Source organism: Syngnathus typhle, linkage group LG1, assembly GCF_033458585.1.
Source record: "Syngnathus typhle isolate RoL2023-S1 ecotype Sweden linkage group LG1, RoL_Styp_1.0, whole genome shotgun sequence".
In the NCBI taxonomy this organism is placed as follows: domain Eukaryota; kingdom Metazoa; phylum Chordata; class Actinopteri; order Syngnathiformes; family Syngnathidae; genus Syngnathus; species Syngnathus typhle.
In genome coordinates, this window is record NC_083738.1 from 8,828,811 (window position 1) to 8,846,677 (window position 17,867).

At 39.2% G+C, this 17,867-nt stretch overlaps 1 protein-coding gene across 1 annotated transcript in view; it reads left to right on the top strand.

Annotated features, from left to right (window-relative positions):
- nrg2b (neuregulin 2b) overlaps window positions 1-17,605 on the top strand; it is a 31,334-nt gene extending 13,729 nt beyond the window's left edge. Inside the window, exons 2-12 of the mRNA XM_061283146.1 lie at window positions 2,150-2,312; window positions 2,792-2,910; window positions 3,622-3,745; window positions 4,818-4,876; window positions 6,941-6,964; window positions 10,198-10,300; window positions 11,380-11,509; window positions 12,081-12,208; window positions 12,770-12,982; window positions 14,278-14,461; window positions 14,943-17,605. Coding sequence (XP_061139130.1) covers window positions 2,150-2,312; window positions 2,792-2,910; window positions 3,622-3,745; window positions 4,818-4,876; window positions 6,941-6,964; window positions 10,198-10,300; window positions 11,380-11,509; window positions 12,081-12,208; window positions 12,770-12,982; window positions 14,278-14,461; window positions 14,943-15,416 — 1,721 coding nt within the window. The 3' untranslated portion in view covers window positions 15,417-17,605. The remainder of the gene's footprint in view (window positions 1-2,149; window positions 2,313-2,791; window positions 2,911-3,621; window positions 3,746-4,817; window positions 4,877-6,940; window positions 6,965-10,197; window positions 10,301-11,379; window positions 11,510-12,080; window positions 12,209-12,769; window positions 12,983-14,277; window positions 14,462-14,942) is intronic.
- Window positions 17,606-17,867: the final 262 nt, after the last annotated feature.

Below are 17,867 nucleotides of genomic sequence, written 5' to 3' on the forward strand. Positions count from 1 at the left end.
AAAGAGATTTTGTCAGGGAGAATTAAACATTGAAATTGAAAACATGATAGACATATCGGATATTGCGTAAGATTTCAGCATACCTTCCTAGGAAAAATAATTTGGAGGTCTGTCTTTTAACTGTTAGTTTGATTTGCAACATTCATCACATCATAAATCTTGTTTATATATATCCTCCATTTTATCTGTTGACATTTTCCTCCACTTGCAATGCATTATTATAATTTCTAATATATTTAGTGACTTTCTAATTCACATTTGAAAAGTGTGCTACTAAAAAAGGATGATTATCTGAGGTATCTTTCACTGTACTGTCTAAATGTCACATCCATACGCACAATGAAACGTCATCTCATCTCTCATTATGGTACATTGTTATTAGGTTTCAGTCTCCATGCTGCCCTTATTGTGTTCTGCCAAAATGCAAAAAAAAAGCAAACCATGAGATGAAAGTATCAGACACACAGCTCAATGTCAGAACAATTTGTCATGAGAAGATACTTTCAAGCAACGATTTAACACAGAATTGAATATCAATTGTTCATTGTGTAACTAGATTGTGGTGACTGGTCTAGTTGTCATAATTTTTGGAATAGTGGTCATCTTTACCCCCTTATCTATAGATAAAACCTATATAATTAAATGAAAACATTTTGTGTATCTGTTAATGTTAGTTCGGTTATATATACTATAAATGAACAAACATGAACAAATACACACAATTATTTTATTTTTTTTGCAGATTAGAAGAATATTGTTCTAACATTTGATAGAACTAAATAGACTAAAATAACCATGTGGGTTTTGGCACATTATCATATAATTTGAACAAATATTGAATGATATTACCCGGTGATTAATATATTGGAATCAACAGTGAGAGACTACTGGTCTGGTGGCTGCTTGTATCAGACTTAGGTTTGGGTTTGAGTGGGAATTTTGAAATTCATTTGACAATTTTTGCAATTCAAGTTTTATAATCCACTTTTCCCCCCTACCAACTTTGTTCTTTACAGATTATTGCTATTGTGTTGTATAGAGTTGTATGTACCTACAAATAACCCTTAATTGAAATAGAGGACGAATAAATAGAGTAAGTCCAAAGAGAAAGGAAGTGATCCTAGCCTCACAATGAGATTTAACAATACCATAATTGCACTTGAGCATCTGGACTTACCTTCAAGTGAATATTAAAACACCAAACAAATCACTCACTACCCTAGCCTCCCACTAGTATGACAGCAACGATGTTCTCTTCTATAATGCAGTTCATTTCAAGGCAAAAGCCATAAAGAGAGGCAGCATCTGGTCATACTGAAATGATCTACTTGGGCTTTTGACTAGGAATAATATACATCAAATATACATCACAAGAAAATAGAATTTTTCCTGGAAGTAACAACGTTTGAGAAATATTCTGAAGCCCTACAATTAATGTTGGCAGCTGCTTTTTCACATAGTTACATGTGATGATATCTTCTTTATAAGCAACAACAATATGACAGGACAAAATGATCATGACAATCTCTATTATGACACACACACTTATGCACACACGCACGTACACGCACCAACATGAAAAGAATGTTTCTAAAATGGAATATTTCATTTCTTTTTTAAAGCAAGGAATATTCAATACTTTCTCCCTGCAGCCATCGGCAAACTTCAAAAACTGAGGCAGTATGGGGATTTACTGGAAATACTATTGTTCTACAAAGCAGCCTATTTTTGTTTAGCTGTGGTGTTAATCTGTCAGACAAAATATACTTTTAGCAAACTGCCTTACTTACTTTGTGTGTTCTTTTTCCAGATTTACATTTACATTCTGAAACCATATGGGTTAAGAGGAGCACTATAAAATGACGAGAATAGCCTGGAATAAATTATTACGATTGAATTAAGAGGTTAAGAGGAGCACTATAGAATGACGAGAATAGACTGGAATAAATTATGACAATTGAATGTCAGCAAATGTTTGAATTCAGTTTGTCAAGGTGGTTCAGTGCTCCTGATTGTATTTGGCCCTGACCACTGTGAAACACACATAGACACACAGACACATACACATGAGTATACACTCATGCAACTAATTGAAAACGTTTAGTGTGTTGTTAATCCAGTGAAAGCAAGTTTGTCTCTTTTTGTCCAGCCTCTGTTCCTAAACTACGACTGATGCCAGGCCAGTCTCTGATGGAAGGGGATAAACTGTACTTGAAGTGTGAAGCGTCAGGGAATCCAAGCCCTTCTTTCCGCTGGTACAAAGATGGACATGAGCTTCAGCGAGCCAGAGACCTCAGAATAAAAAACAACAAGTAAGTCCATCAAACTTACTGAGTGATGTATAAATACAGTATGTTTTACATGTCCACTTCACTTTTCTTAGGAAATACTAGATGAAAAATAAACGCAGTACATTTCAGGACAAATTTTAACAGATTTTCTGCTTCTCTTTTCTGATATGTGAAATAAAAGAAATCACTTAACAACATATTTTCCGTTTAAACACAAGAAAGTAAAGTTCTACCTGATTTAAATTGACAACAGTGAAAAGATGTAATTAATACCATTGATGATGATGACAAAAACATGCATCAAACTGTAATGTTATAGTAATTTAAAAATCGAGAATAGAAACTTTTTGTGCTTTGTAATCATCTTTTCTGACCAACCATCAGGAGCAATAATATGTGATGAATGTCAATTTGGATTTTGGTCTAACCAAATATGTATCATTTATTTGTATCTATCTTTACCATCATTTTTCTGCCTTTCTTTTTTCTTTCTTTGTCAGAAAAAACTCCAAGGTGCTGATTAGTCGAGTGCGTGTGGAAGACTCTGGAAACTACACCTGTGTGGCTGAAAACTCAGTTGGACAAGAAAACGTCACAAGTATTATCAGCGTGCACATCTGTGAGCATTTAACAACTTGAACTTTTTTCTTGAACCGTGCTACAACTCAGCTGTAATATATGTAAGACTGACTATGTAAGACACTTTTTTATACAATCGAACTTCTTTAATGCTACTTTACTAACTACTTTACTAGATACAAAAGCCTCCCAAGTCTAGTGCAAGGGGTTGGAAGTCTTTTCCCAGCCAATTTGTGCGTTGTCCCTCAAAATCTGGGCACTCAAAGTGCAAAACAAGGGACTCTCCCTACCCACCTGTCGTCTTTTACGTCACACGCAAACTACTTTCTGTCACCAGATTATCAGGTGCATCAAGGGCAAGGCTGCTCTGTATGCCCACACGCTAGACTAGGCTAGCACTGGCACAAAATTAAAGTTAAGCCTGTTTTCACGCCGTGGGCAAGGGCGCCAGTCTACCAAATTAGGGCCCTAGATATTTTTACCCGAGTGATGCGCATGCAGGGTAGAAATGACAATTACACACAGAAAGGCTTCAAAGCTCAAGCTAGAAGTGTACCAGCATGCTTCTTGTGAAAATACTAACCCCTCTTTCACCATGCTCCTTTCCAAATTGCCTCGTAGTACGTTTTTGTCAAGCCTTTTTACAGTAGTTACACGTCTGGTAGGATATCCAACAAGAAACCTTTTTTCCCAAAGACAAGCATGTCCTTGAGGGGAAAAAAAAGTCACATTTCTTGTGTTTACCTCGTAGTAACCACCACCACCTTGTCCCTGGGTGTGAGTCATGTGAGGCATTGCAACGACACGGAAAAGGCTTACTGCATCAACGGTGGAGACTGTTACTTCATACATGGTATTAACCAGCTTTCTTGCAAGTAAGTTGAGTTGTCTTCCATTCTCTCCATGATCACAGTGCAGTTAATTCTACTCTTGTTTCTTGTTGTCCTGTTGAACAAAAATGGTGGAGCAATACATGCAGATGACTAATATAACAATATTCATTGGCATAAGAATATCTTGTTTAACTTCATGCAAAACGACTTTCAGTAGTAGAAATACCAATTTCCGTTGTGTTTGCATGACTGTACAGTATTATGCTGCCTCCCGGGGGACTTTATATTGTCCGTAGGTGTGAATGGTTGTTTGTCTGTATCAGGGATGAGCTCTTAAATGCTGAAGGGGGATGCAATTTTTCAGCAGTGCTACTGGGGGGCACCAAATGACAAAAATGCCATTTTATATATGGACAAAACATGTTTATAAGTACACTTTTCGAAATGCATGGACTGTATAAAGGCTAGTCCAACAACAAACAACAAAATAACCACAGTGTATTTTCTTTTAAGCGGAAAGGACTCTCTTGCATTACAAATACCATTCGAGCAGGGCACAAACACTCTCCAAAACAACAACATTAAGTGCATCTTAGAAATCCTTATGATTGAAAATCATTGCCAAATATGAGCAGTAGTATTGAGTCAGTCAACTGAATATTTGACAGCTTACCTTAGTTTATGTTCGTTTTACTCATTAGGATTTGCCAATGTACCTAATGAAGTCCCAGGTAAATCTCTGTACGTTTCATGTTTCTGTGTGTGTGTGTGTGTGTATGGAAATGTAGGGGTTGGGTGTTTGCCACCCTTACCAGAGTACCATCACATGATTTTCATGACTGTGATGATGCCCTTACTGTATCACTGGTATCATGGATTGATGGCGGTGATGTAACAGTATGCAGGACATCTTTTTTTTCCTGTACTTGGTGGATTGTGGTGTTTCTAATTCAACATTCTCTGTGCTTTCTTGTGTCTCCTCCCCTCCCTCTTTTTCCTCCTCTATTTCCTGACTCTGTGTGTGTTAAATAAATCCCCGGCTCTCCCACTCCTGTATAACCTTTAACCCCACACCCTTCTCTTTCCCCTCTGTGTCTTGTTTTCCCTCCATCAGGTGTCCCAATGACTATACGGGGGACCGTTGTGAAAACTCCGTCATGGCCGGTTTCTACAGTATGTTCATTAACTCTCGTCTGTCTCCTTCCACTAAGAATGCATGCTAAATTAGAGGGGTTGTACATACTGTATATACAATATATGTGTGTCTGCATGCTATGTGCTCACTCGTTTTTCCACTACTCCTCTGGTCAAAACTGTCATTCGTTACATTTTAGATATATTATATACCCTCTCAAATTGTACAATCAAAGGAAACTTTCCTCATATACTGTAGCAGACAGGGGCTTTTTAATTCTTCAGCTACAGAGGATATCAAAGTCTACTAAACTTGAGAAGACATTATGAACCTTCACAAACAGATATCAAAGTCTATTAGGGTTAGGGCACTTCTCATTTGTATAGATTGATTTTTTTTTTCTTTTTTACAACTTTAAAGAGTATTACCGCCATTGAGACATACATGTCAATGTTGCACAATTTGAACAGAGGTTTGGGTTGAACCAGCAAAAAAAGCAACAATTTAAGTATCTCAACAGTACTAATATTAAAAACAGTAACTTCTTATTGACAAATAAAACAAGGGTCATTATCCTCATTTTGAGTGTAATAATTGTTACTGTAACTGTATATTTATTGTGTTCATAAATTTGTGCAACATTTCATCGTAATATTAATTTGGAAATTATAAAGATTAGAACATAATATGTATTACCACCCACTGGGCACCCTGTGGATGATATTCGTTTGTTTCCGGGACCTTGTTCTGTTGGTCACGAACTACAGATCGTGACCATAAGTGAGGAGGGAAGGAATGTAGATGGACTGGTAAATGGGAGAGCTTTGCCTTTCGGTTTAGCTCCTTCTCCACTATGACAGACCAGTACAGAGTCCATGACACAGCAGATGCTGTCACACTTAATTTAACTTTTAAAATGTAAAATGAAGAATAAATAGCGAGCTGCAGTGTGTAAGAGGAGTGGATGGCTGCAACTGAGCAAACTGACAAAAAAAATACTTGTACTGCGGTCGGAGGCGTCCCCCTAATCCTGAACACAACCCGTTACTATTTGACTTTTACGGCTGGACTGATTGACTCAACGGCACATTCGAATAACGTTCTAAATAAGTACAAAATAAGTGCGCTTCATTTGTTGTTTACGATTCCTACGCTGTAAAAAACAAATAAATAAAGAAATAAAAGCTGGCATCACCCCAAAATAATCAGCGAAACAGTGAGGCCGCAAAACGTGAACAGGGATATAGCGAGGGAGCACTGTATTTGCTTCCATCCTCAAGACTGGTCCATCTGCTTTGGTCTTGTGTTTCACAATTTTGCATTGCATTGATCTTTCAATTTGTTTGAAAGAACACTTTGTGCCGTTTCAAGTTCATTTCGATGCCCTGCTCTCTGCTATACATAGTTTGGAATGCAAAGCCCTGTCCAAATGTAGATCAACTTTAGGTGGGCAAGCTCATCTTCTTTCTTTAGTGCTAAGGCATGCAAACCTCATGTAAGGCTCCAACAGGGATGGGACACATGAGTCCAGTAGGAATGCTTAAATAGAGTTGTCATTATTCAAATGGTATACAGTATCAACTTCATTGTCTTTACATCTTCATCTGTACTCAGCATTTATGTTAGATGCCATATCACTGCTTTTATTCCTCTGTTATTTTTTCTTTGGTGTTTTGTTTTTCTCCAATGTTCTAAAAATAGGCAGTATTCAATATGGCAGTAAGTGATGTGGCTTCTTGTCTTGCTGTCTTTGTCTGTATGTCTCTGCATGTACTTTCCTGCCTGCTGATTTCTCCTTTGGTCTTGATTTGTTGCATTTTCTTTGCATTTGCTTTTGAGTTTTGTGTGCTTCTGGTTTTTTTTCCTGACATTTTTGGGGTTTACAGAGCTGAGGCTGTGTGGCTTGTCTGTCTGTTACTGGATGGGCAATAGGCAATGTCAGTCAGCCCGACTGACAGATTCCAAAGTACTAATGAACTTCCCGGTTCAACGTATACAGGGAAGCAACGTAGTAGACCGCAGATCATCTCCAAAGTGGACATTACAGCTGACCGTTGTCTGTCTCTTTCCTTTTTTACCACAACAACTTTCTGTGCTGGCAGAGCTTCTCAGAATTGAATTTATGGGTATGGAACATTACTATTTATTTTGCTGTGCTTTTAGCGTTTGCCAAGATTGTGTCACAGTCACACATTATTGTGTCACCTTCTTTTTAAAACCAACAAACCTGCCCCTCCTTTTCTTCCGCCCACTAACCTAATTTTAAGACTTGCTATCCCTCTTCCCCTTTTTTGCATGCACTCTTTTTTATAGACTAATGTGGTTAAGGAGAAAGAAAAAGGATAATTGAGACAAATACCTCAAAGCTAGAAAGGGCAGAGGCAATTCAAAGGGAATTGAATGGGCCTAGAATGGACTGGATCATTCGGAATATCACGACTGTTCAACGAGAGGGAATATGAAGAAATGGTGGTGGTCAATAGTTTTGCAAGGTGTTTCAAAGAGCAACAAAACCATGACCAAATTGTTTGTCCTAATTATTCTGCCCTTCATTGAGTCAGTGTCAGAGATAAGACACAGAGTGTCACAAATGCTGTTGGTGCCGCTGTGCAGACGAGCTTGCCTTCCCTATTCCCTTGACTTTCTGTATCAGTGCACATTGATACAAGCACCAATTCCCACTCAGGCCCTTTATTTAGGAACCATAACAATCTTCCTGAAGGTGAAATAACAAGTTAGGTCAAGATGAGTTTTTTTTTTTTCTACTTCTCTTGAAAACTAGCCTCACTTATTTGCACTGACCAGCCACAACATTTCCAGTGCTTTTGGTGGGAAACAAGTGCCCATACTCCCCTCATTCAACTATAAATTATAATTAATTATTAAATGAATATGAAATTGACAACAAATACAAGTAACTTATTAATAAATTACTTACTAATTATAATAATTTTTTTGTCCGAGTTTGAAAATGTCCGACTGCAATTAAATGCACCTCATGTCTTGTGCGGATCCAGAGACGTTAATGTTTACACTCACGCTGACGCTGGAGACTTGCCGTACTTGCCAACTTTACGCGGCGAAAATTAGGGAGATTTTTTCGTTTCAGACCGTATTGACCCAAAGTTTCTTAGCCAGGTGTCCAAGTGTTTTTTATTTTTATTATTATATTCACCACATGAAAGAAAATTATGTTGTACAAAGCGGTTTGTCTGTGTACAAATGAGCAACGTTATGTTATGAAATGAGTACCAGGAAAGGCTGAATAATAAATTTGCACTGCAAATGCATTTACTTTGCAGTATTTAATGCACAGCAGTGTGCGTGCAGTGCAAACGAGTAAATAACAGCATACAATGTTTGAACAAAGTGCAAAAGAGGTGCCCGGTGACTCAAGGTGGGCAGTTTAACACATTTTGCCTTTGTCTTTCATGTGGGACCTGGGCACATTTTCGTCATTGTCGGTCCCTCCTTATTTATATAATAATTGTCCGTCTGTCCTCACATTCATGTTGCAACTTTAAAAGGCCCAAAAGTTATAACTTTACAATAACTTACTTTAACCGGGATCTCACTCTGCATAGTAGCCAAGTGTAGAATCAAATTCAAGTTGGTTATTGCGGTGTCGTACATAATTTTATTTAGCGGCCATGAGTGGGGATCCTAAAGCTGAGGCTCTCTGGGGCAAAGGTTATTTTTTCCCGTGTGTGTCGGCGTGAAAGACAGGCTAACCGCAGAATTTTCATAATTCAGAATATCAAACATTTAATGCTCATTAGCTGTCTGATTTACTTTTCCCATTCACTTAACTTACGAGCACCCACTGGTTCCGTTACCAACAGAAACAGAAACCTCTGTGTCGAAACACTCCATCGGACGGACTCAAAGGTTAATCAGCACTTGACCCGTATTGGGATGATTACACGGACCAAGGAAAAAACACTTTTGTCCGTCCTTAGTACGCCTTTTTTTGTACTTTCTTGTCCCTCGTCCTTCGTCTGCAAAGTGGTCGTGCGTCGGGGATGTACGGACCGTTCTGTCACTGGGAAATTTGGTTGACATTCGGGAGTCTCCCGCATTAATCAGGAAAGTTGGCAAGTACGCAACTTGTGCTGTATAATACATAATGATTTTTGCTCTTGTGCGGTTAATTGAAGTAACCAAAAATATTAGCCACAGAGTGCTCTTGTTTGGGATGACATGCAAGATCATGGTCATGATGTTGTGGCTGGTTGGTCTATTTGACAACAGTGTGCTAATTTGAACTATTTGATTGAAATCGCTGTTTGCATATGACATTGAACTCTTACAATGATGTAAACTGGGGCATGACCAACAAGCTTTTAAAATCCACTTGAAGTTAATGAAAGCACAGTCCTATGTTATAGCTTCTGGGGACGACTTTCCTCCTCCTGGACATGCCTGTTTCCCTATCAGCCCTGTCTCGCTTCATGTTTCCTCCCAATGGTCCTTCTGACTTTTTTTCCCTTTTCCCCTCTTGTGCCCTAGTTTGCTCCCCTCATTATTGTGTTGTTGCTCTTGCATCCCTCATTGCATTCCTTTTCAGTGTTACGCCACAGTAAGGTAATAAATTACAAGAACGCATACTGGTGTGTGACCCACTTACTAAAGTTCAGCTAATAGGTAAGATCAAATTTAAAACTCACTATTGTCAATATTATTTGAAACGTCTACAAATTGAACCAAATGTAAGCAAAATGTATTCAACATATTAATTTGAGAACAGTGGGAATGTCTCAACTAACTCAATATATTAGAAGTTATGATTCTTTCCAGAGCCCAGAATTAATTTAGCTTTGACACAACATTTAATGCCTTTATTGTGGTGTAAACACTTTATATATATTTAATTTATTTTTCCCGATTTGCCTTCATGCAAGCATGTGTTCAAATGTCTGTTTCCGCTCATAATGGTCTGTACAATGTTGTCTTAAGTGCGATATTTGTATGACTGAAGTGCATCGAAAACTAACAGCCATTTAACAATTTTGCACACACCGCATATAGTAGAATTAAGACTTTTCAGTTGTTTATTTCAATTTATTCAGTGAGGCAAATTAAATAATTAACACACAGAGTGCAAGCAGAAATACTAAGAAAGCAGAACGAAAGTTTGTCAGGTAAAAAGTATTAATGAGTACTGCAATGAGTTTTAATTAACAATAAACTATCAGATGTTGTGGCGCATAATAGGATAACATGCAGTACTGTATGCGTGTGTTCCTGTGTGGATGTGTGTTGTGCATGATGTGTACGCCTGTGCTGTGTGCAATGCATAAATGTGTGCTTTGTGTGCATATGAACGTGCATATTTGCACGTGTGCGTTTTCTGTCACAGAGGCCGAGGAGCTGTACCAAAGGCGGGTGCTGACGATCACAGGAATCTGTGTGGCCTTGTTGGTGGTTGGCATTGTTTGTGTGGTGGCCTACTGCAAAACCAAGTATGTCCTATTGAAATATACTCTACAAGTAATACCTGCTTTTGAAAAACGTCAAACTAATGCAGTGTGAAATGAAAAGAAAAACAACTTTCTCATCTGTCACACAAAAAAAAAATAGGGTTACTTGAGAAACTGTATATTTGTATCGAAACCTTTCCTCATTTCAAACTAATTTAAAACAACCATACAATATATGATTATGTAAATGTGCATGTAATATTATTTTTATGAATGCTTAATGCAGGGGTGGGAATTTTTTTTATCAATCCCACTGGACATGACAGCCCACTTCAAAAATGACCAAAATGCTATTTTCAATATGAACAAAAATACATGAATACAATAATAATTAATGTTTCATTTTTGATCATACATTTTTCAGTGCGTGTATAAAAGATCCACTATCCTAATCCAACAGTAACGTGTTTGAAGCAAACAACAAAATAACCACATACTATATTTTTCCCTCTTTTCCCATGCATTAAAATTACCATTCAAGGACGGCATTAAACTGCTGAATAAGAAACAAACATTAAGTCCAAGAACTAATTTTCCAAATTTTAATATTGTAGAGTTACTACAGTAAAACTGTCCAACATTCCCAACCCGCTTTAAATGATTAGGTTTATTCCCTGTGTGATTTTAGGCAGTATGAGACCCAGTGTAGAGCAATAACATTTTTAAAAGTAGAGCTGTAACTGAACTCTTTCGAGCTGTGTGACGACATAGCGCAATGTGCGCCACTTAGAAGTAGTAATGCATGATGACACTAACAAATGTCATGGTACATAAACACACCTATTTACTTATGCCTTCCAAACAGGGGACAGAATTACACTAGAGAGATTAAAAAAAAAGAATTCGACACAGACTGCTAAGGGTCTATGAGTGCGAAAACACATCCCAAGGACTTGCAACCTATGCCATAGGTTCAAGTTAAGAAGAGATGCAATAATTATATTTTCAAGTAGTGTTGTGTTTCAGCATTCACAGCTTCTTTTTCACTCATTTCTCAATGAGCTGCACAGGAATATTTACTCGACAAACAAGTTCTTGTTTCCCCATTATGTAACTTACAGGAAGCACAGGAACAGGATGCAGCATCACCTCCATCAAAACCAGAATCAATGTGTGGAACAACCCAACCGCATGCTGGCCAACGGGCCCAACCACCCCGGGCCTGGTCCCGAGGAAATTCCCATGGTTGATGTGAGTCCAAACAGTAGAAACATACAGCAGAGGCAGGTACAGGTAATTCTGAAGTCAGAATGAACTAATAGACATGTTCCATTGTAGACAAATGGACACACATAACACAAATTATACAGCTCAGTATTTAATTCCAGGTCCATGATGAGTGTTTTTGTTCACTTTGATGAGTTACACACCAATACTGCTAACGATGCATGCTCATTAACTGCTGATTTTGATGGGGGCTGTCTGTATGATGATTCTGTATGATGAGGTCACACAACCTTGTCAGAGAAGTTTTCTAAAGTGTGCTGGGATTAGTATGAGGATACATTTTTTACTTTGCATGAATCATTGAAAAGCCCATTCCCCAAATTGTTTTGAATGTTGTGTTGAACTGTATCGTCCAGGTTGTCCCCCTAAAATGAACCAGAAGTGAAGCATTTTATTCATCTCATCTATTTGTGCTTTTTATTTATCCCATTGCCCTGATAGAAACAAATGAACGGCTTGCTTGGACAACCTCAAAATCCCCCAAATATTTGCGATCCATTTTGCTCAGTAAAATGTTTGTGTGCGTGATTTGCAGTACATCTCCAAGAGTGTCCCTACCACAGAATGTGTCATCAGCCACGGAGCTGAATGTGCTGGCAACTATGCAGGCAGCAGAATGTCTACCCGCTCACATCACTCGACCACTGCCTCACATGCATCCAGGTAACTCTTACGTTTTAAAGCCAAGGAAAATAAAACTGTATAAAGAAATTGAAAAGACAATTCACTACATATCCCAATATTCACGGGGTGCGATACAATTCAACGACAGTTTGATTTTAAAGCGCAACGATTCCATTTGATTCGATTCGGTGGGATTACGATTTGATTCAATATAGCGCGACATCGTTTGAGAGAGTATGATGCTGTTACTTGTTATTTACATATCCTTGTACCTATGCATGAATTTGTCACAATTAAAGATATATCTTTCCGAGAAAAAAAAATCCAATATGTTTCTTGATACATTTTAGAAAAACACAATTTGGTTTGAATCATTTGCATGCACTCACATCTTTGAAATTAAGACTTGAAATTAAATGAAATTAATAATGAAAACAAATTAAAATTTTGCGATTAAATCTGTTTTTTGTCACACCACTAATAAATAGTAAACTTTTTAATAGTTGTCTGTATAATGTGTTCCTTCACCCTCCTCACTCTCCTTTTGACTCGCCAGTCCTATCGTAACCTTTTAAAGTAGTTCTGTACTTACGTCTGCAGACATGAGGAGCAGACATGGAGCATGGAGCGAACAGACAGCATGAATTCAGACTGCCAGTCAGGTGGCCTGTCCAGCTCTGTTGGAACCAGTAAATGCAGTAGTCCAGCTTGTATGGCAAGGAGAGCCCACTGGGGCTGTACTGATGTTTCCAGTCCGGGAATGCAGTATGGAGATTCCTATGACTCACTAAGAGATTCACCTCACAGTGACAGGTAAGAAAGTCTCTTGTACTACATGTGGTAATTAATTATTATATACTGTCACAAGTCCCTGTCTTTGTCTTTATTCTTGTTGAGATCATATATGTTTATTTTATTTGGAGACATAATAATACAACCCAACAATTTCTTTTGATCAAGTCGCTTCAGTGGCTATGCTTCTTTGAATTTCCACCAGTTTAAAGTTGTTTTATATGTCTTTACAAAGTTCAGAGAATTATTTTAGCAAATAGAAGCAATGTGGCAAAATGGTCTGCATGTTTACCTCCCAGTCAAGAGGTTCTAAATCTAAATTGTAATCTTGGCTCTGGCCCTCCTCTGTGGACCGCCTCAGTCAACCTGTTAGAATATTCTCATTTGTGGGCTATAAAGTAATACACACTCCAAAACTATAGGGGGAGCCATTAAGTTTGAAAGTCCACTCATTCTGTAGGCTTCTATCCTGTGTCTTTAAAGCTTATGCCTCATTGAGCCAGTGGTGGCACAAAATCTATTTAGTTTTTAACGACATCTAGTGGCAGAAAATATGTACAGACGCCATTCTGCATTAAAAGGACCTTGCAAGTTGATTATTTCATTCAACATTTTCAATTTTTAGTACCAGCACCACAAACACAACACAGTGATAAAATGACAATGTAAAATGGTCGATGAATAAATACAAATAAAGCGAGTAAGTACAAAAAGATTCATACAATTTTCAGGTATTTGCTCTTCTATTTTTATAAAGGCTTTCTATTTTTATTCCCTACATTTGAAAACGGATCTATGTAATTTCTTCCTTTTTGTCATAATTAGTTTGTTGCAGTTTTCAACCTCTTCATGATGGAAGTGGAGAAACCATAGAGCAGGAATCAGAAAAGTGTTCCCTGAGTAATACAAACAATGTGAACAAAATCACATTCGCTCAGGCATCAACAAGGCCTACATTGCACGATCGTTTGTGAAGAACAACCCAACGATTTTTAGCCGAGCTTGGGACCAGTGCATGATTTTGGATCACTGACTGATAATCGAATCCACACCTTCTGCATGTACCACTTAAATCCCCGGGGCAAAAAAACACATATAGTTTTGGTGTATTTTTTGTTGTGTGGAGTTACTGCAGCCTTTTTCTGTTTGTACTTTTTTTCCGTTTTACATACGTACAAGAGTTTTACCAAAGCAAATTTCTACGAAGGAACCGAGTATACTTTTGCCACCCCTGAAGTCTTTACAACATGTCAACCAGAAAAATAAAATATAATATGAGTGAACACTGACAGTGTTGACTTTCTCCCCGTGTACAGGTATGTGTCCGCGCTGACCACGCCAGCTCGCTTGTCTCCGGTGGAGTTCCACTACCCGCTGCTGCCGCCCCAGGTTCCTATCTTCCACATCACATCACCCAACGCAAGCCACGCCCTCTCCCTACCACCTGCCACTGCAGCCTACCACAGAGATGATGACCAGCCGCTGCTAAGATGCCCTGATGTAAGTACAGAAGCTTTGTACGTCATTTCCCAAGATGCTGGTTGACTCGTCATTTGTTTGGATTTGGATTTTGTTTCCCCATTGGAAATGCAGAAGAGAGAAAAGTCACTTCCAGTATTCCAATGCCACCTTATACGACCTTGATAAAGTGTACAAGTGTTATACTTGTGTCGAGTCTAGTGTTTTGTCAAGTCCATTTTAGTGGTTAGACAGGGATGTCCAACCAAATTTGCTCAGATTATCCTGAGACCCAGAGAAATCTTTTTTGAATTTAATTTCTCTTACACCGCATCATTTTTAGGGGTGAAAAAAAACATTTGTTCAGTAACAAAAATGTCAAAACCGGTTTTTATTTATTTTTTACAATATGTCCCTTTGAGAGGACATCGGGACTCGGTTATGGCAAATGTGAAAAGCTTGTAAGCTTAAATACTGTTTGCTGGCAGAGCAAATATCTGGCAAGTGGTCTTCTTTGTTTCAGGATCACAGTTTGTACAGGCAGCCTCGACGACCGCGTCGACCCTACCTGACGGAGAGCACAGGAAGTCTCCCATCTAGTCCCTACCGTCTGCCTGATGAAGAGGCATATGAAACCACGCAGGAGTACGCCTCCTCAAGGGAGCCTATCAGGAGTCGACGGCGCCCGCGACGCAACCGACTCAATGGACACTTATCTCAGAGGTCAGCGGGCCTACGGGACTACAGGTCACAGAGCTTCAGCCAATCAGAGGAGGAAGAGGAAGAGGAAGAAGACGAAGGTCAAGGGGAGCACACGCCTTTCCTCAGTATGCAGAACATGAACATGGACCTGCCTTTAACCGTGCCAGGTTTCCACTCATCGTCAGGGGCCGACGCACGGACTCACAGCAGGCTGAGTCGGCCGGGGAATCGGAGCAACGGGCAGAGTCGCAGCGCACAGTCGCAGCGCTTCAAGTCAGACAACATGCCCCTTTAAGACTGCACCCGCAACCCCCACCCCCACCCATGCAGACCTGCCCTCCCATTCCACACACACACCACTCCACCTCGCACACACCTCTTCCTTCTTCTGGACTAGAGACATGCACCAAGGAGAAATATTTTTATTTTGTATAACAGACAGATATTGTAAACAAATGAAATATTTATTTTGATTTCAGCAAAAATTGTCTACTAGCTAACAGCAAAGACTTTTTTTATAATGGGGGGAAATATTTATATGTAAAGGTTTTTTGATTTACAGCAGTATGAGAGACGAAAAAGTGAGAATTACGTGCCAATTTTTTCACAAGTTAGATAAATAGAATAATATTGTGGTGCCTTTTGCTGTATGCTCAAGTCGGAGGTCCCATTGAGTTTTGTAGCCTTTCTTATAAACACTTCTCATTTTTATAGAGACCGATCCTCTTCCTTACTTTAGCTTTTTTTTTTTTTTTTTTTCTCTGATTTGGGATCCTCCTCTTTTTGAACTGTGATCTGATTATGTCATCATGCAATATTGAGTCTTTCTGTGTAAAAGTTGTCTGTTTACATAGTTTTGATTCACGCAACGCACTCGTCTCACAGACGCATTTGGGTAGTTTTGTCACTCGGATGAATATGCATCATTCATTTACATCTCTGCTCACTGCCCGATTTTTTTGTCCTGTGAGGAGTGGAATTGTGACTGGCGATGCGACATCACATTCTGATGTACGTGATCAGGGTTTTGAGAGTGTCCACAGTATGTGTGAGAGCCTCATGAAGCCTCATGTGGGTGGTGTCTTGTTTTACTAGCACGTTCCTTTCAACAATCTTCGCGCTGCCAGAAGCTCCATTGCACTGACCCTTCCCACGTGAGCAGTCTTTGGCCTCCCGAAACCCACCTGTTGAAATCCAGCCTGACTCTGGCCTCCTGTGGACTGCCAAGGCCACATATTTCCTATGCCAGCAGCTTAGAGCCGCACTGTGTCTCAGGACTTCCCCATCACATCACAGCCAAAAGACTTGAGCGGTGAGCGCTCGTCATCTCGACAACCTCTGTTCGCAGGCCAGAATCACCCCCCCAGCCCCACCCACCCTCACTCCCCTTGACCAAGCCTGATGCGTTCAGGTGAGGGGTGCGATTAAGAACGTGTGCGAAGGAAATGGAAGAGAGATTCGCTTTTCTTTTTGAACATCAAGAGGTTAGTGCTGTGTGAAAGTGGTCACGCATGTTGCAAATGAGTCTACATCTGTTCACATCTGACGCCGGGGCGTAGCACAGAATTTCGTGCACCCCATGCTCACTTTGGGTTCATTTCTTTTAGTGCTACTGTAATGTTTGTGACACTCTGAGAAAAGTCATCACGTTTCACTGCTCTCATGGGAAAGAAAATTATTCAAATGAAGGCAGGGCTGGCTCAAGGCCAATCGCTGGTGTAACACTTATTACTGCATCCTGCCTTGATATGTATCTCAATACTTTTATTGTTAAACTTATGTTGTTTGGTCACCTTGACTGAATGCTCTGTTCTACGTTTGTCTCCGCCTACCCCTTTTGTGTCTTTCTTTAGCCCTTTGAGACCTTCTGAAACATTGGTGAATCAAGGCCCCATCACACTACAGTATTATACGTAGTAGCGATGACACCAGAAACCCGTAGATTTCAGATATGTACAGTGCATTGGGTCTAGAGAGCCTTCCAGGTTCAATGTATCAAATACGATAATCTTCACACTTTATTGTTTTCACACAGGAGATGCATGGCTCAAGGTAAAAAATGAAAAGAAAAAAAAAGTATATTTAAAAAGAGAAAACCCTTCAAACCAGGGGTACAGTTAGAATGATATCAACAAAACACATTATTTGGCTTCTTGGCTCTGAGATCTGCCTAGTTTTGTCTTATTATCACTCGAATCAATCTGGGACTTGCAATGCGGAAATACTGTGAGGGTAGTGTGCTTTTAGAGTTAGTTGAATTGTAAACACTCCCACCCTCTTTCTCCTCACCCTTTAGCCCTCCAACCCGGACATACATGCAACACACATTTCATACACAACTAAGCACATACACTTACATATATAAGTACATACATGATCACACCTGCAACGCCCTTCCATATCTGTGTATGCGGCGCCGTTTGGCTCTATCATGTATTTTTTTTTTTAAACAAATTCCCTTTCTTCTCCTCCCCCCTGCATGTCCTAGTGGTACTGGTAGTTGGGTGCATGGATTAAGCAGTCAGCAAACTGTTTCTTTTTTTCCACTTGGTGAAAAAAATTAATGTGTATTCATTTTAACATTCAGCAATAAATCCCCTTATCTTCAAGTCCATTGTTCATGGAATATGCTAGATTTTTTGCAAGTTTTATCAAGAAAGAAAAACATAAACAAGTTCAAGACCACTCTATTCATATGAAAATAAAACTTTATTCCTACCATTTAAAAAGGCCTGTCATCTTTATG